This window comes from Notothenia rossii, assembly GCF_949606895.1.
Source record: "Notothenia rossii genome assembly, chromosome: 5".
Lineage (NCBI taxonomy): Eukaryota > Metazoa > Chordata > Actinopteri > Perciformes > Nototheniidae > Notothenia > Notothenia rossii.
Genome location: NC_136903.1, coordinates 37,898,279 through 37,918,358, shown reverse-complemented (window position 1 = coordinate 37,918,358; position 20,080 = coordinate 37,898,279). Strand labels below are relative to the sequence as shown.

General features: G+C 42.9%; 1 protein-coding gene across 3 annotated transcripts in view; it reads left to right on the top strand.

Moving 5' to 3' along the window:
* Positions 1-3,083: 3,083 nt before the first annotated feature.
* Positions 3,084-20,080, top strand: part of LOC307040629 (anoctamin-1-like) — a 72,512-nt gene continuing 55,515 nt past the window's right edge. For 2 of the 3 annotated variants that reach the window (XM_079683654.1, XM_079683653.1), the window contains exons 1-2: positions 3,086-3,436; positions 8,553-8,936. In XM_079683654.1, coding sequence (XP_079539780.1) covers positions 3,332-3,436; positions 8,553-8,936 — 489 coding nt within the window. In that variant the 5' untranslated portion in view covers positions 3,086-3,331. Of the gene's footprint in view, positions 3,437-8,552; positions 8,937-20,080 lie in introns of all 3 variants that reach the window. The other variant, XM_079683655.1, reaches the window with a different exon arrangement.

The window sequence follows — 20,080 nt, the reverse complement described above, 5'->3', positions numbered from 1 at the left end:
AGGTGGGTTATTGTATGAGTCAATGTACAACTTGCGAATGTTGTATAAGTCAAATCTCAAACTTTTGCCAATTGCCATATTAAAACAACAGCTGCAATTCACGACATGAAGAAGGCAGTCTCTGCATAGCATATGAAGCGTGCCACAGTTTTGTCGCTGCGAGGCTCCCGTGCTCGCAATTCACGCGCCTCATCTAGTCCCCTGTGGTCCGTTGGGTTTTGAGCTTCTTGTAGCATTTGTTATTTGCAGCGTTTCATTTACGCCGTGCTTTTAGTAAACGATTTTTGATGTTATTGGTGAATGTTTTCTAAATAGTGCATGTGTTGTCAAGAATAGATGGTAAAGATGATTCTTCATTTGCATGTGTTTTGGCACATTTGTGTTTTTATATTTGCATCGTTTCTGAAGCTGCATTGAGTTTCTCCTAATGGAATGATGATTCTGTCACGATTCTTGTGTTCTTACCAATACTTTACCTCTGTCTCCCGGGTCGTGCAATTGGGTCCTACCTCCTAAGTGTCTGAGTTGTTAACAGATTCTAAACTTCTTCCGTCACAGGATATGATGAGTTGCTACAGAATATATTATATATTATAATATATTTCATTGAATTATTATATTGAAACATAAATATGACATGTCGCCACTTTCTTAATGAGTTATTCCTCATTAATTATATATGAGCATGTGTTACTCTTTTGTGACATACACAGAGTAGATGCTCAGTGATCCATCATCATACAAAACTAACAAGAGCCTTAGCCAATTCTCTGGCCTCTTAGTTTGTTGAGGCTGAAGCAACAAACACTAAACCATTGAAGGGTCCGTAAGATCCAGATAAAAATATACAGGATGATTAACTTCATTTGACTGGTATACACAACGTTTTGGCCATTGTTGTTGGAAAAGCTGGGATACAGTATGTGAACACAAAAACCACTTCCTTCTGTTTCCTGTGAGAACTGACCTCTGACCCCCACATCTTGCTCCCAGCATCGAGTCAGACACATGCTCTCTCCAGGGAGCTGGGCTCTACAAGGTCCCTGCTTTCCTTTTGCTCGATTCTCTGTATATTTTTTTAACTCTTAAAGTCTAAAAATACCCTTGAGTGCGGATGTTGCCGCTGTGTTACATAAGCTTGTGGGATTGAAGTGTCAGGAATAAGAGGTTGTACAGAAAGTTTCTCGATCTCAGTTCTCACAAAGTAAACAATCACGGAAGAAAGACAGTTTCCTGGAACAGCTTCACAGACGGATATCCACAGAAAATTCACTTCAAGCTCCGTGTTTTGCTCACTTTTTAATATACTTCAGGAAAAAATGTCACAGGTTTCCTGGGCTCCTTTTTAAAAAGCTAACACTAACAGAAATGAAGTCAATCACTCAAACTGTATTTAGTCTATATTCCAGAGTTTTAGCTATCGCACAACTGTGATCATTCTCACAGTGAAAATAAATCTCCCTTCTTCTCTAGAAATGTGTCCTGGACAATGTCTCTGTATTTCTTTTAAACACATTGCACCATATAACTGTGAAGTTAAGGACAAAAAGTAGTACTGCTTTTGTATCTCCTGGTCAAAGGAAAGCTTATGTGTACACAAAAGACAAAGAAAGTGTACTGTACAGAAAATGTGACACAAATTTGACTTAATAATTCACAATGACCTAAAAAATGCATGCAGTTAGTCACATGTTAGCAATCGCTTTTCATATGACAGATAGAAGCTGGAGTATTCACTGATGTGTATTATGTCTTGGACAAAATGTGAAAATCTCTTCAGCTTGAGTTCCACAGATTCACAGAAGTCATTTAACCAAAAACATGTTCAAAAAACGTCAAGACAAGGGAACCGAAAGTGGTAAAATGCAAACTTATTTCTGTGTTTTAGGACTCATTCCTGCACCACTTTATATATAAACAAAACAATAAAGATGTTATGTAACCTAATGCAGTATCAATTTATTTTCAAATCCACATTATTTTTGAGAAATGTAAGGACTTTTTGTCAATGTCTTGACATCAGAACAGAGGTCTCACAGAAACATTCATTCACAAAAACTGTCCGTTAACTTACTTGATATTAGATGCAGTCGGCACATTGGTGGCGTTGCTCCTGGCACTATTTTAGGCCCAGTGATGTCATTGGACGTGCTACCTGTCTGTGGGGCCTGGTGTTAGCGCTACATGGTTCTCCACACGGCAAACACAGGCCCTGCATCACCCTGCTCCTTAATTATCCATCCAAATAGTTTATTTTGGTGAGGGTAGAATGTGAATCTGGCATGCAATCTTTTGAATTGTATTCAGTTGTAACTGTTTGCTCCTGGACAAAGTTTTGGTAAAAAAATCCCAATTGTTATCCGATGTAAGGCATATAAAATCCTTTGGTACCAGTGCTAAAACTTGGTTTTATCAATAAAATGGCAATATTATAAAAAAAATGTATGATGTGTCCTATTCATTGCTAATCTCAGAGGTTTTTTTCTCAACATATTTCTTCATAAATGTTTATTTACTTGATTCTAATGTTACAAACCTAATTTTACCCTGGGATTAACGAAGCATTGAGATTCTCATTTCCACAGAGATTGCAGCTCTGTAACTACTGGGGTTCCCCAGCACTGCTGCTGTTTTAGATCACTAAGGGTCCCCACTCATAGCTGAGCATGAATTCATTCAGTCTGCAGCCTGATATCATGACACACACACACACACACACACACACACACACACACACACACACACACACACACACACACACACACACACACACACACAGGAATGTTTTCACTGTGTGAGCCATGCTGTCATTTGTTTTACATGCAATGCATCAAATGTGTGTGATTAAGTCATTGACTGACAGAGGTTGTGTGTGTGTGTGTGTGTGTGTGTGTGTGTGTGTGTGTGTGTGTGTGTGTGTGTGTGTGTGTGTGTGTGTGTGTTGTACTGCTGCGGCAGATCTTGTAGTGATTACAGTTGAGTACAGACTGAGAGAGTGAGGGAGGGCACCTTGTGTTCATCAGAGTTTTATCGTTGTCTAAGTTTAGATCTTGGCTCAGAGGCGGCTTCTCAAGTAACAGAGCTGCAGTCTCGCAGCTCCTCACTGAGACACAGATCCACACAGAGCTTTACGAGACAAGAGCAAATCCACAGAAAAGTGTCAAGTCACAAGAAAAGAGGAGGCGAGGCAGGAGAGGGGCCGGTACACCAGATGCTATCACATATCATCTCAAACAAGAGACACAAACGGAGAGACAGGAGGAGCACACAGAGGAGTATTGTGCTTGGAAACAGCTGTTCGGCACATCACTGACTTTCTACCTGCAGGACAATGACAGAGGGAGCAGAAGTGGGAGTCGACCTCTCTCCAACCTCAGGGTCTGAGCAACAGGTTCCACATTTTTTACAAGATGTCATCTTCCACGGCAAGTTTAAGGTGAGTGTCTCCAGAACCGAGCAGACAGCATGTCCAACACATGTGGACGATTCCAAGCCAAAATAAACAACTTATTTGCATTTTAACAATTGTATGTCAATTTCATTGAACCTCTAAGACCTCACTGACTTCCTGTTGTGTTCGTATTATGTTCACAGACATATTGTTTGAACTCACATAACTTCATTTTGAATTGTTGAGGAGTTCTCAAAAGTTCCAAAGATACCAAAAATATAGAAGATATTTATTTTAATTATGCAGCCAAAGAGTCTTCAGTTTAAGTATTCGACCAGGCAAGTTGAAATTGTTCAAGACCGGAATTATAACAACACAAAAAGTACAGTCCAATAATAGGATCATATAATAGTTTAAAGCATTTTAGGATTTGTGTGTTACAACAGTTGGAATTGCGTTCATGGCAACAATGCATCACGTCAAACTGGCAACAGAGTAGGCTACGTTTTACCTTTGGGATATTTAAACTGATGACAGCAACACTAATCAAGGTTTTCCGCCCCGTAAGTGTGAACGTTTTATTTTCCTACACTCCAACACTACAGGAGTCATACCATGTTCCTGTTGGTGTTTACTTCCTGTTTGTCTTCTTCTGTTTTTTTCTGTCCTCCAGCTCTCTGTTTCTCAAACTCTTTCCTTCTCTTGCGCTGTTCAATTGTTCTCTTTTTCTTCTACTTACTAGGGAAAGTTAAGCCATTTATCATAAATCTAAAGTTGTGTGCTCTCAAAATATACTTATTAATTATATAATATATTAATATTAGAAAACTATTTACAGTTTGTTTTTTCTGATGAAACAGATTTTCTGATGCCAAAACTGATGTATTTTTGGGCATCGAAACAATTTAGCGTAGTCCTCCAAAGTTTATGAAGGGGCATCCATACCAACAGTCTTATCAAATAAATAACAGATCGCTAAATAAGAATCGAGAATTCAACAAAGTCTTGTGAGAAAGGATTCCCTGACAGCGATGTTTATCTATGGACCTGAACCCTCAGGCCAAGAGGAAGATCAAAAGAAGGTTCATCGTGCTAATTGACAGGAGCACTTAACTGCTGATAAAGTATGACTCTTCTCTGGTGGTCTGGGCAGCAGAGAGCTCATCAAGGAAGAGCTGAAGAGACATGGACACTCCTTTATGAAACATCCATACACACAGATTTAATTTAAACTTGAGTGCATGAACAATTGAAAACCTCTTGTCAGATTAATTCATTTCTGAATATTGGTAAGCTAGAGTTACGGTTAGGGTTCAACTTCTTCATCTTCAATTTGGTAGACGTTCAAATTCATGTTTTTTTTTTAGCAACTTTAGGACTCGTCAATGTCTTGACTTCAGAAACAGAGGTCTCGCAGCAACATTCATTCACAAAAACAGTCCGTTGACTTATTGGTGGCGTTGCTCCTGGCACTATTTTGGGCACACTGATGTCATTGGACGTGCTACCTGTCTGTGGTGCTTGGTATTTGCGCTACATGGTTCTCTAGGGCTGCAGGTGGTGCATGGCAAACACAGGACCATAACCCTGCTCCTTAATTATCCACCCATCCTAATAGTTTATTTCGGTGTGGGTAGAATGTGAATCTGGCATGCAATCTTTGTCTTAAAATCTTATTCAGTTGTAACTCTTAGCTCCTGTAAAACACGTTTTTCCCTTTGTAAAAATTGTTTGGTACCAGGGCTAAAAATTGGTCTTATCAATAAAATGGCAAAACATTTAAAAAAAGTTATTTTCTGTCCTATTTAGTGCTAATCTCAGAGGTTTTAGAATGTAGACATCATAGGTAACTGGGGAGCTGGAGCTACTCTTAGAAGCATGGCAATGTTTCAGAGATTCATTTAAACATTCTCCTGTGACGTACTGTAAGACAAGAAGTTTTCTTTTCAGACTGTGTAGTACTCACCACCAGAGCTGGATGCAATACAGAATTAGATGTAATTAAATGATGCTTTTATCATTTAAAACAAACAACATTTGTAAATACCAAAACCCAAAGACCTTTCTACAGCTTCTTTTCAACTGAGAAGTCAGACATAGTGCTGTTTTGGCTGACAATCTAACTACAGTCTAATGTAGCTCCAAACTTGAACAATTAGATAAGCCTGTCATGATTCAGGAAAGGTAGGACCCAAATGCAGTATTAACAAAAAGCGAGCTTTATTTTACAAAAAGCTGATGACAAAAGAAAACAAGAAACAAACTTAACATTACCAAAACAGGGGAGCACGAGTACAGAATCCAGGATCAGAAACTTCAAGGACAAACATAGAGCGTGACGTGAAGGGAAGACAAACAATGAACCGACAGGGAAAGACAAGACTAAATACAGAGAGGGGTAATCATGGGACAAGAAACAGCGGGGTAAAGGAGGGAGAAACACAAGGGCAACAGGTGAACACAATGAGACAATCAGACACACCAGGGAAACTAACGACAGGAGGGCAAAAACAGGAAGTAGGACCTGACAAGACACAAGGAGGAAAACATGAGACAGGGAACACAGAACAGCAAAATAAACTCAAAACTTAACACATGAAACTCAAATCCTGACAAAGCCGAGTATAGGACATGTTGATTCAATTCATCTAGCACACTGCAAAGCAAGACAATCCTTTTAAATTATTTCTTAGAATAGGAGTTGGCTCTATGTTGGTGTTAATAAAAACAGTTCACTGTGTGATCTCTGACGAGACACACAGTGCAGACACTAACTTCAGGGAGCACATTAACAAGACCAAAGTAACATTTTATTTCGCTGCTATGGGATGAATTGTATTATCTAATGCTAAAGGTAATAATATGTCCTTCAAAAAGAAAAAACGGCTATGTGTAAATGTCTACAATGCTCTGTGCATTGTATGATTCAATACTTAATGGTGCAAGAATGAGTCCTAAAACCTGGAAATTAGTTAGCATTTACTCCTTTTGGTAAAATCACTTTTTTAAATCGATTTTTGGTTAGCTGCCTGAATTTAGAAATGTGGTTAAAAAAGATTAAGAGATTTTTAAGTTTTGTTCTACAACATACATTTGGTCTGAAGTAGTAGTTGTAGTATGTGTCATAGAAATGGCAGTTGCTAACAAGTGACTCAATGAGACTACTAAATGTCATCACGCCAAACAGAATGCCTTTAGCTTAGTCTATAAACAAACTACATGACGGTCACATGGATGCACATCACCACCGCTAAGCTAAATGCAGACTGTTCGGCGTGATGACAATCTCATTGAGTCACTTGTTAGCAACCACCTTTTTAATGACACATAGAATATTAACACAGAACATAAAATAAAGTATATCAGAAAATATCATACTGCTCCTATAGCAGTGGTTGCTAACAATTGGCTTAATGATACTACTAAATGTCATCGTGCTGAAAATTAGCCCTCTTTAGTTTAGCGGTGGTGACGTGAAGTCATGTGACCGTGATGTAGTTTGTTTATATCCTAAAGTGAACTTGTCTGGCAATTCCATTTATGCTTCAACTATCAACCAAGTGGTGTTAATATGTGGAGTTTATCCTGCTGAACAAATCTTGTAAGCATCATAAATGTGTGTTTGCCAAAGATCTTATTTTCTAATAGTCTGAAATCCAAAGGAGAAATCCCCCTGCTTGTTGTCAAGGGCTCCTTTCAGTGCTATAGCTTCCAGGCTGGCCTACACACATATGTAATCACTGCATCCCTATACCAGCTGTGTTAGGGTCAGAGTTTGAGTAATCTATATATCGCCAACATAGAACCAGAAATTGGAACCCAACCCCACCTGGGACGAGTAAACTAGTTTTCAGGTGTAAAATATTTGTGTAAATGTCTGTGTAGCTTGATCTGTCCCCATCCCTCAGATCTGCAGCCAGACGTTATAAGTAGACTTAAGAAGGAGAGATTCTGTAGACTCAGATCTTGGCACAGCTCATAATCCACACACTATTTATGTCTAATTTACAATCTACTGAAAAGCAACACAGAGGGCACTCTGAGTATTTTGTCAGTGTACACTGTACGTAGTTTGTTAGTTTACAGTATCTATATTTCATGGTATAATTTATTTATTTAAATGTTATAATGTTTTTTTTTAATCGTTTTTTATGAATGGATGATTATGATTCATGATTCAGATTTATTTCTGTTACTGATTCAGATGTTTCTGTATTTTTTATCTGGCGTTTTATATAAATGTTGGTATAGGCTACAGTCCATTTTTTATTTCCTTTTTGAGAGTTATAACATATGAGCCAATGGAATTTCATGGGTTCACGGCTGTTATTAGTTTGATGTATTAACTGCACATTATGTATATGTTTTCATTTTAATAGGAAGACAAATCTTTGAAGTAGGATTTTGTCACTAAGCAATACAAGTTTTGTTAAACATAAATCATTTCATATTCGTTCCCCCTGCCCCAGTGATGTGTGTGTGGTTCTATGGGACTGGGACATTGTTCTCTCACTGACAGATCGGAGGATGAGTGCTCTCTATGTCTGTGTGTTTCTGCACCTGGCCTCTTATTATGCATAATTATTTCATCATACATTCAGACTGGGAACATTAATATGTATAGCAAGTCAACAAACACTTTTCTTTGATAGTTCAGTCTATTTGAAAAGATAGATATAAAAGCTAGACGGGATGCACGCGTAAAAGGTTTATTGGCCAGATTTGAACCTTCATCCGCCGCAGCAGGGTCTGATCCCCAGTATGGGCCAGTAGCTCTATCAAGTGAACGCACTTAAAAACGTTTGTCTTGTACTACTACTTATCACTTCATTCATACATCCATCAGAGAGTGAGTCAGGGAATGGCACCATTCCTGATTGGAGTGGCTCGGCAATTAGTCTCAACTTTATATAATAGTAAACATTGAAATAATAATGTTCACATGAAATCATGGACGTGTGAGTCTGATTATATTTGTCATTATATTTTTGCCGTACCATAACTTTTCACCAGACTGTGATGCCATATCAACTGTGGAATGTACTGTTATAACCCATTTTCCAAATCATCACTAGCTTTTAATCTTGCCTCCATGAAAATGAAAAGAAAAATCCTCTTTTAAACAAACCCTTCTGTCTGTCTGTGTATGTGCTGCTGTCAGCTGCTGAAGGCTCTGACCCCAGAGGAGAACACCCAGTGCCAACATGGACTCTACTTCCAGGACGGTCAGCGGCGGGTGGACTACGTCCTCACCTACCATGTGAAGAAGCCCGCCGGGGCCCGGTCCAGCCGACCGACGTCACACCTGCTCACTGAGAATGCCGTGGCCCGCAGCTTTCGCCGTGGACGCAACGAGCATCTCCGAAATCACAAAGCACAGAAGGCCAAGGACTCTTCGTCTCTGCCATCCTCCCCGGGGGCCGACGTGGAGCTGGGTCATCCCGGAGAGGCTGTCAATGGTCACGAGGATCAAAAGATGTTCAGGAGGGAGGAGTTTGAGGGGAAACTGAGAGACATGGGGCTGGAGCTGGAGAAAGATGAAGACGTGAGTTGACATTTGTTCTTTTCTCTTAACTCCACCTTAAATCTATTAAGTATAGTGTAAGTCAGTGTTTCCTAACCGGGGGTACGCGTACCCCTAGTGGTACGTGAGGGAACTGCAGGGGGTACGTGGAATTCCAAGGTAAAAAAAATAATAATCCCGTCAAAAATGATAGTGCGCGATTAGTTTCCCTGGGGAGACAATAGTCTGTGGCACAACTGTGCCAAAATCCCACAATGAAAACAGCTGCTTACCTGCAGCCAGAAAAATACTGGTAGGTCTGCGCTATGGATAAATGGCTGAAACGTCCCCTTGCTCTGGATTCAGGCCAGGGTTCAGAGGAGCCCGCAGAGAAACGTAAGAAAGAGGCCAAACTGAAACCAAGGCAGTACAGTGAAACATATATATTATTTGGATTCATTTCTACTTCTGCGGACCCACCGTAGCCTCAGTGCTTCTTTTGCGGTGAAGTCCTGGCTAATAGTGCGATGAAGCCAGCGCATTTACAGAGACACCAGAGCACCAAACACTCGGGAAGTGTCGATAAAAGTGAAGAATTTTACAGACGAAAGCTATCGGAATTTAAGTCGAGCCAGACAGTAATGATGAAAGCCACGAATGTGTCAATAAAAGCACTCGAGGCATCTTGCTTGTGGCTAAATAAAAAAAACCTCACTCTATTGTTGAGGAGCTCATTCTCCCTGCAGCGACTGCGTTGGCCGAAATTATTATAGACAAGAAAGCAGCCGAAGCACTCAAGAAAATTCCCCTGTCGAATAACACCGTATCCCGTCGGATCAATGATATGTAATTGGACAAATGTGAAAAAAATAAAACTAGCCGGTCAGTTCGCTTTGCAGCTGGATGAAATGACAGATGTGAGTGGAGAAGCGCAGCTCCTGTCCTTCGTGCGTTACAAAGATGCGTCGGACAAACGAGCATATTTCATTTTGCAAAACGCTGCCAGGAAAGACAACTGGGGAAGAATTGTTCCAGGTTATTGATAGCTTCTTCAGAGAACATGATCTGCAGTGGAAAACCTGCAGCCACATCTGTACTGATGGAGCAGCTGCGATGATGGGGCGCGTAAAGGGACTTTTTGGACACGTAAGAAAGGTAAATCCCGACATTAAATTGATGCATTGTATTATTCACCGTGAAGCACTAGCTAGCAAGAGGATGAGCCCTGATTTAAGTGCTGTTATGGATGATGCTGTGAAGGTGATACATTTCATCCAATCTTGGCCATTGAATCACAGGCTGTTTGAAACTCTTTGTCATGAGAATGGCACAGAGCACGATCAGCTATTGCTTCACACAGACGTGCGCTGGCTGCTGTGTGTGTGTGTGTGTGTGTGTGTGTGCGTGTGTGTGTGTGTGTGTGTGTGTGTGTGTGTGTGTGTGTGTGTGTGTGTGTGTGTGTGTGTGTGTGTGTGTGTGTGTGTGTGTGTGCGTGTGTGTGTGTGTGTGTGTGTGTGTGTGTGTGTGTGTGTGTGTGTGTGTGTGTGTGTGTGGTAGGGGGTAATACAAGACACACATGCATATATCTTATCTTGGATACAGATCTACCATACCGTTTTTTTGATCATTACTGTCAACTAGATGGGATCAGGACTAGCACCAGCGATTGATGGTCTCTCCAGAGATTTTCAAAAGCAGTTCGGAAATACTCTATGATCTGATTTACATGTAGTTGTGTTGGAGTGTTTCAGAACAGTATCTCTTCCTGTTTCCTGTCACCGAGCAGTGATTTCCCTGCTACCCAAGAAAAAAGCCCTGGGGCCTCATTTATAAAGGGATATACGCTCAAAAAATGTCGTACGGCAGTTTCTACGCAATGTTTGCGATTTATAAAATATTAACTTCACGGGAAAACGTGCGGACCTCCACGCAAACTCTAACCCATGCGTACGCACTAAGCACAAAAACGGGAGAGACGAGAAACTGCGACACCGTTGGCAGAAGGAAGAATGTAGAGAAATAGGTGGAAATAATACCATAAATAAAATGTTACCTCTCATTTATCATAGATGAAGAATTCATTTTCAAACATTGATTAAAGCCAATCTTAAAATGATTTAACAAACTCCTGTTTGAGACTCCTCAGTGCACACAAAAACATAACTGGGAGAAATAAATAAATACGGATATGTTATTTAAAACCACCTCGAATATGTTGTGTTAATGTTATGAAATGTTTTCTCATACATGATGCGGTAAGCAGGAGGACAGAATTGCGTCTAAACTGACGCCGTTTTGCATGTATATAGGTTGTAGAGACGAGCATGGTTTTATATATGTTTAATAATACATCTTTAATCGTGTTTTATGCCGTTTGCCAAGACTTGATATGTCGCTCGTAAAACACAGGAGGTATGGAAACTAAGAGCACCATATGTGGTAAATTGTACAGCTAATATAACACAACACATTAGTTGTATTTCCTTTAACTGACGGATATAGAGTTGCTGCGGAGGGGGGGTTGAGATGCACAGGCTGCAATGGAGACGCTGCGCACAGCTGATCGACAGCTGGGACACAAACCACCAAATACAAAAACATAATTCAGATCCAGTGGTCATGACTCCACTCCGGAGGGATTCCCCGATCATTTCTTACAGTTTTCATCAAGGGGTGTCTCCTGTCCCCGGTACAAACACACTGCCTGAGGAAGGCATTTTTTTTGTCATTATCCTTTTCGGACCACTTATTTAGTTATTTTGGTGACGATCCGACCTCCATGCTGCTACTCTGGTTCAAACTGCATCCACCAAACAATATGATTTATCTCGACCTCCCCAAAATAATCAAAATCTGACATGGCGTGAGATGTTTTTTTAGCTATTCTGTCGTCATTTCCTGCGATCTTCTCCATGCCGTCAGTCAAAAGGAATGAATGAAAGGGCGTTTCTTTGATTATTTATAGGCAAATATGGGCGTTACGTCAAGCCCGCAAAAGCGGCACTGCATTTCGAGTCGGTTGTGATTTATAAAGGGAAACCAGGATTCCCACGTGAATCCTACGCACGGCGTTATAAATGAGGCCCCTGGACTTACTTAAAGAGCAACTTGCAGGTTTTTTTTTTACTAGATTTATGCTTAACCTTGCCTGAAAATTACAATTAAAAAAGTGAATGCAGGATTTGATATGTTTTACGAAACATAAGGGCAGGAAATTCAGAGGGAAAGGAGCCGTTTTGAGCTCTGCTACTAAAAACTGCTTTTTTTAACGTCATACGTCAAACGCGTCATATTACGTCACATGGGGGAGCAACTTTCTCGGACTCCTTCTCTGCCCAATCCGCGGTAGTAGTTTGTAGTTGGTTTGAGCAGTTGTGATTTAGTGAGCTGGTATTTTTTCGGTAATTTTACATTGCATTTCACCATTTTTAATCATGGTGAACTGGAGTTTGTGCAGGTTGCACAAACTCCAGCCTGTCAGGACATCGAGTCCACAGTTTCCCTAACAGGAAAAGGACCAGAGCTAGCGTTCGTTCCTGGGTGCGTTGTGCATCCACCTCCCTGCAGCACATACTCTCTACAGCTGAAGCCTATCAAACAAAACATTTATCAGGAAACCGTATTACATCTCTCTCCCCCCCTTCGCTGCTCTCTCTCCCCTCCGGTACACAGCACCGTAACGGCCCTACACACGGCGGCGTGCGTTGCCGCTTCAACGCTTCTGCCCATTCACTTTGAATGGGGTGACGTCACGATTCGCCAAACTGCATTGTGGGAGCAAAGCGTAGCTTCTCTCGCGGTGCTCGCTGCAAAAGTAGAGCAATGTTCTACTTTTGACGCCTCCATGGAGGCGTCAGCCAATCGAATCATATGCCAGTACAAGCTCTAGCCAATCAAACCGCGTGCTTGTGTGTCTGGGGCGGGAGATTCATGTGATTGGTTGTTGGTAGAGTTTCAGCCCCCCCGCCAGCAAGCGACAACGCACACCGCCGTGTGTAGGGGACGTAAGACGTAGTGTGGAGCTGCATTAGGTAACGCGAGATATGGCTGATACTTGTGTTGTGTATTAGTAGAAATAAATTAATGAAACAAGGGACAGAGGATACGGGTACTCAACTCTTTACTGTTCGTCATGCTTAACTGCCACAGCATCAACTCCCGGGCTTACTCTTCTTCTCTCAACATTGTATGTATACTCTGGTTACACTGCGCCCCCTATTGGCAGGAGTATATTAGAACACAACATTTCCCCCCTTCTTAAAAAGAGTTACTTCTCCCCTTGAACAGCATGCATAACATTAGCATTTTAAACAGACACTTACGTAGTAACCAGGAAACCATCTGTAATGATAATAACTTCACATATCACAATATGCAGAACATTTTCAAACATTAATTCAACCACAGTTTAAGTGACATAGTCCTCAATCCAAACAGGCTGCTTTCTGATTCGCTGGTTCCTGCTCTGAGCACCATGCACTGTAGCTGGCTCAGCAGGCCTCACTTCTTCTGATGGAGGAGTGAATGTTTCTGGAAGCACCGACAGGTGTGAAGCATCCCAGGTTTTTCCATTATCAAGTGTGTAACTGTGAGGTCCTTTCTGCTTGGTCACTTTCAGAGGCTCACTGAACTTTGGCTTTCCCTTTTTGACATGCAGCGGGTTTCTCACACGCACCAGGCTTCCCGGATGTATTTTGGGAATCTTGGCATTTCTTTTTGCATCAGAATATGTTTTCATGTGCCACTGTTTCTTTTCCACTCTGTCTCTCAGTTCCTGATCCTGAGTATCCGTAAGCTGTGGCAGGATTGAGAGTTTGGTTCGCATTTTTCTTCCATACATGAGCTGGAACGGAGATGTCCCTGTAGTGGCGTGAGGTGTAGCTCTGTAGACCTGAAGAAACTCAGCAACGTGAGCTTTCCACGGAGCGTTCTCTCTCTGTGCCGTGAGAATGCTTTCCTTCAGCACTCTATTTAGCCTCTCCACCGCTCCATTTCCTTCTGGATGGTAGATTGTAGTCCTGATGTGTTGGATGTCTCTTTCTTCTAGGAAAAAGGCGAGTTCTGAGGATGTGAATTGTGGACCGTTATCTGTCACCACAGACACAGGGTTCCCTTTTTGGCTGAACACTGATCTCATGAAGGTGATCACTGTTGCAGTACTGCATCTTGGGGCAAAACACACTTCTGGCCATTTTGAATAGTAGTCAGTCATAGTAATAGCAAACTTACAGTCCACCGGACCAGTCTCAAATGGGCCCACGATGTCGAGGGCAAGCTTTTGCCATGGCCCCTGAGGCAGAGGGACTGGTGTCATAGGTGCAGGGTTAGTTTTAGCTGTTTTATCATTCATCTGGCAGGACACACAGGCGGCGATAACCGATTGTACCAGTGCATCCATTTTAGGCCACCAATACAAGTCTCTGAGTCTCTGTTTTGTGCGTACAATGCCTTGGTGGCTCTCGTGTGCTAAGGATACCATGTGTGAGTGTAGCTTTACTGGAACAACTAACCTGTGACTCCCTCTCAGAATGAGTTGTTCATGTGCAGAAAGTTCATTTCTCACATGGTAGTACGGCAACATGTTAGCAGGCAGGCCTTTGGATGAAGCTGGCCACCCGTCTGTCATGTAGTTGCGTAGCTGACGTAACTCTGGACAGGAAGTGCAGGAATCTGTGAAGTCAGACAAGGGAACAGCAGTCAGCAGGGCAGAGACAGCAGCAACCATCTCTGGTTCCGTGTCTGAGGTGCAGTCCTGTCCGTGTGGCAGTGGCAGCCTGAGAGTCACTGGATCACTGGGTGATGGAGGATCCCGAATAGCTGCAATGTGGTCATCATTTGGCAGCAGACCTTCCTTGCTTATGCTGTGTCCTAGATACGTTAGTTTGTCCTGGTAGAATTTGCATTTATCTGTGTTGAGACTTAGTCCAGCTTCCTGCAGTCGGTACAGTACTGCTTTCAGGCGGGTTTCATGCTCAGCACGGCATGAGGAGTAAATGATGATATCATCCAGATATGCCTGCACTCCAGGTAAATCTTTCAGCACCATGGACATCATCTTCTGAAATGCTGAGGGTGCTGATGCTAGCCCATAGCAAACTCGCTTGTACCTGAAAAGTCCCTCGTGAGTAATGAAAGCAGTCAGATCTCTGCTGTCCTCATGCAGTGGAAGCTGGTAGTATGCATTAGCCAGGTCGAGAATATGGTAGCTCCTCTGAGTTCTGAGAAGAGCTCCTCCATGTGTGGAATGGGGTAGCAATCCATTATGACGGCCTTGTTAGGCTCCCTGAGGTCTGTACACATCCTTATTTTAGATGAGTTCTTTCGTTGAGTCACAACGATCGGTGATACCCAGGGAGAGGCATCTATTTTTTCAATGATGTCAGCATCAAGAAGGCGCTTTAACTCTGCAGAAACAGCATCTCTGACTGAGAATGGAAGCCTTCTCAATTTCTGCTGCACAGGCTTCACCTCATCTTTCACTCTTACTTTGTGTACTATGTTCCTAACACAGCCCATAGGTAAAACTGTATTAACAGGTGCAGATGCAGTAGGTGTCGGTGTAGTAGGAGTTGCAGGTGGGGTTGTTATCTCTCTGACTGTGTGCTCTGACTTCAGTACCACTCTGTTTCTCATGATGACCATTTCCAGTGCCTCAAACAGGTCCAGGCCCAGCAGTATTGAACCTGACTTCACAATGAAAAGGGTAGCTGAGGCAGTATTTCCGTCATGGAATGCACGTAAATGCAGTTTCCCTAGTACTGGGATTCTCTGTCTTGAGTATGTGACTAGAGGAACCTTTGTAGGTTTCAGTGGTATGTGACTGAAATAGGTCTCGTACACATGAGCCGGCAGCAGTGACACTGAAGAACCAGTATCTACTATCATCTCAAATGACTGGTTAGCAGGAGAAAGTCCCAAATCTACAGTGCACATTATTTTCTTCTCTTTTGGGGCAGAATTATTCAGCAATAAAACAGTCAGTTCTGGAATAACGACCTCCCTCACTTCACGTTTTTGTTCTGAACGACACACTTTGGCAAAATGCCCAGTTTTTCCACAGGATTTGCATATTTTGTTTGTAGCAGGGCATTGTGTGGAATTGGCCATATGTTTATCTGAATCACATCTGTAACATCTTCGTGCTTGCTCAGACTTTCTCTCACCTTGCCTTTGTTTACTTGCAGCGGGACGTTTTTGTTCCCATTTTGGCGCGCTGATCTCTCTCACAGGCACTTCACTGTTGGAGAACTCGGCCACGTTGCGCGCCGCCATTTCCACCTGATTTGCAATCTGAATGGCTTTATCCAGTGTCAGTTTGTCTTCTAGCAGCAAGCGTTCACGTATGCGTCCACTGTAGGCTTTTTCCACGATCTGATCACGCAGCATATCCTGTTCTGCATTTCCAAATTCACAAAAAATGAGCATTTCACGTAGCGCAGAGACGTACTGTGCAATTGTTTCATCATGTCTCTGGGCTCGTTGGCGGAACCTGTGTCTCTCCGTAATTACGTTTACCTTCGGCACGAAATGCGCCCGTAGTGCAGCCACGGCATGGTTGTATGTAGTTCCCGTTTCAGTCAATGTGTAGAATATCCTCTGTGCTTCGGTTCCGACGCTGTGTAGCAGCGTTGCACGTATACGGGTATCCGGCCACTTGGCTCCTTCCACGTCGATCACTAGCAGATAGTTTTCGAACATTTTTAGCCATGTTCCAAATGGCATAGTAGGTTCTCCCGGACACTGAAGAAAGGTGGGAGGTAAAGGAGTAGAAGCCACGGCCATCCTCGTCGCCAATTTGTTGTGTATTAGTAGAAAGAAATTAATGAAACAAGGGACAGAGGATACGGGTACTCAACTCTTTACTGTTCGTCATGCTTAACTGCCACAGCATCAACTCCCGGGCTTACTCTTCTTCTCTCAACATTGTATGTATACTCTGGTTACACTGCGCCCCCTATTGGCAGGAGTATATTAGAACACAACAACTTGCGCATTAGTTTCTGTTATGAATCAGTATCAATAGTCCTGCCAGTAACGTTACTATATTATCAATACTACTTTAGTTATAGCCTGATATATGATAGCTAACTTTATAATGTTGTGATGTGACCGACGTTAGCTAAAATTAACTGTAGCTAATGCCGGTCACTCACAAAGACAGCTGTCCTGTTCTCCACTGATTCTCCTCACACCACAGCTCAATTTCTCTCCGATGGCCGTTATTTCTTCTAATCCTTGGCTGCTCCTGGTCTCTTGGACGCCTAGCAGGCTCATAATTATAATCATATGCATACGAATATACATTTTCAACCTCTTCTGTGTCAAAACTAGCATTGTGATCCATGTTCATTCATAAGATATGTGACGTCACACGCGGGTGGTCTTTTTTTATGCGGAAGTAAAGATGTCTTACAAAAACGACTCCAGATGTCACTGTCAGTATATCTAAGTATATATTTTTGAAAATCTAGTGTATAAATAATTTTGCTAAACATTTATTCACTGCGGTCTCTAACCTGCAAGTTGCTCTTTAAGAACTACAGGCCAGTTGCCCTAAAGACTATAAGGTGCCCAGAAACTTTTCAAACAGACTGAAGGACATTCTGCAAATAATTGTACAGACAGATTGTAGGGGCTGGATGAGGTCCGCCCAGAAATGCTGAAGGCTCTGGGTGTTGAGGGACTGTCATGGTTGACACGTCTCATCAACGTTGCGTGGAAGTCGGAAGCAGTACAGAAGGAGTGGTAGACCGAGGTGGTGGTTCCCCTTTTCAAAAAGGGGGATCGGAGGGATCATAGAGGCATCACACTACTCAGCCTTCCCGAGAAAGTTTACTCGAAGGTATTCGAAAGGAGGGTCAGGCCGATTGACGAACCTCAGATTGAGGAGGAACAATGCGGATTCCGTCCTGGTCGTGGAACGACAGATCAGCTTTTTTACTCTCGCAAGGATCCTGGAGGGGGCCTGGGAGCATGCTTATCCGGTCTACATGTGTTTTGTAGACTTGGAGAAGGCGTATGACCGAGTTCCCAGGGAGTTACTGTGGGAGGTGCTGCAGGAGTATGGAGTGAGGGGGTCTCTACTCAGGGCCATCCAATCTCTGTACTCCCAAAGTGAGAGCTGTGTCCGGGTCCTCGGCAGTAAGTCGGACCCATTTCCGGTGAGGGTTGGCCTCCGCCAGGGCTGCACTTTGTCACCAATCCTGTTTGTAATATACATGGATCGGATTTCGAGGCATAGTCGTGGGGGAGGGTTCTGCAGTTCGGTGGGCTAAGGATTGCACCACTGCTTTTGCAGATGATGTGGTTCTAATGGCTTCATCGGTCTGCGACCTTCAGCACTCACTGGATCGGTTCGCAACCGAGCTTGAAGCAGCTGGGATGAGGATCAGCACCTCTAAATCTGAGGCCATGGTTCTCAGCAGGAAACCAATGGACTGTCCACTCCAAGTACGGAATGAGTCCTTACCCCAAGTGAAGGAGTTCAAGTATCTCGGGGTCTTGTTCTCGAGTGAGGGAACAATGGAGCGTGAGATGGGCCGGAGAATCGGAGCAGCGGGAGCGGTACTGCAGTCGCTTTACCGCACCGTTGTGACGAAAAGAGAGTTGAGCCAGAAGGCAAAGCTCTCTGTCTACCAGGCAATTTTCATTCCTACCCTCACCTACGGTCATGAAGGATGGGTTATGACCGAAAGAACGAGATCGCGGATACAAGCGGCCGAGATGGGTTTTCTCCGCAGGGTGGCGGGCGTCTCCCTTCGGGATAAGGTGAGAAGTCAGTCATCCGGGAGGGACTCGGAGTTGAACCGCTCCTCCTTCGCGTCGAAAGGAGCCAGTTGAGGTGGTTGGGGCACCTAGTAAGGATGCCACCTGGGCGCCTCCCTATGGTGTTCCAGGCACGTCCCAGCTGGGAGGAGACCGAGGGGTAGACCTAGGCCTGGGTGCGCCTTGAAATCCCCCAGTCAGAGCTGGTTGATGTGACCAGGGAAAGGAAAGTTTGGGGCTCTCCGCTGGAACTGCTACCTCCACAACCCGACCACGGATAAGCGGGAGAAGATGGATGGATGGATGGAGACTTATAGTGTTCCTGACAGAACAATCCTGGATAACATTTTCCCTATATGAGATGCTTTAGATGTACAGTATAGATCAGGAGGACCCAGACGCGACCTATATGGACCCGGACCTATAATCAATACATTAATAGGTAGGGATGTAACAATACCAAAAACTCACGGTACGATAATATCGCGATAACAAGTCCACGGTGCGGTATTTATCGCGATATTGAATAATAAAGGGAAGGAAAAAAAATTCAGAATTTTATTTTTTTCAATAAAACATTCTTTTACTCGGAAAATGTTTCTTTATTACATAATACATCGGATTTTTACAGCATTTGTGTAGGATAGCAGTATTTTAAAGTGTCAAAAACAAAGTGACAGTAACCGACTGGAACAAGAAAACCAGTGTTTTTGTACCTACTGGTACTACCAAACAAAGTACCGGTTAGCATTTTCTTTATGCCACTGCATCTTACAAATAAACGAGGACATTTAATAATCAGACCCTGCAATAAAATAAATCAAGTTTCACTTTAGTTTTTCAAGTAACTCAACTCAAACTCACTAGTCACTCACTCAGCATCATCAAACAGGTTTTTAGGAATATGAGAATGTCCACATTTCCAGGTAATTATAAGCTGGGGTGTTTGGGCATTTACAATATCCCCTGCTCTGGAAAAAATCTATTTCGCTTATTACTGATGTTACTGGGACACCAGTGGTCGCGTTAACCGAATATTTTATTTAACAATGACGGAAAAATCTGAAAGCAGTCTGTCATTTTGACAGATTAGAACAAACTCGGAACAGTGCCAACGTTTCCCCGCAGCCAGGCTCTGGTGTTATGCCGTGTTATGCATGCCCTCCAAAAGGAAATGATAAAGTTTCCAAACCGTACTTTGCCATACAGATCAATACATGTCTGGGAGATTTTGCTTTATGCTGTGCGCGTCCCGCGAGGTGCATGCACACACGGCATAACAACGCCCCCCCCCCCCCCCGTTGACAGTTCAAGAGCGTGCTCTATCGTGAACTGTTCAGACCCGACGGGTAATAAGGGATTATGACGGATATTTTACGATCCTGTCTGTCAAAATGACGGACAGCGAAAAAGTCTAACGC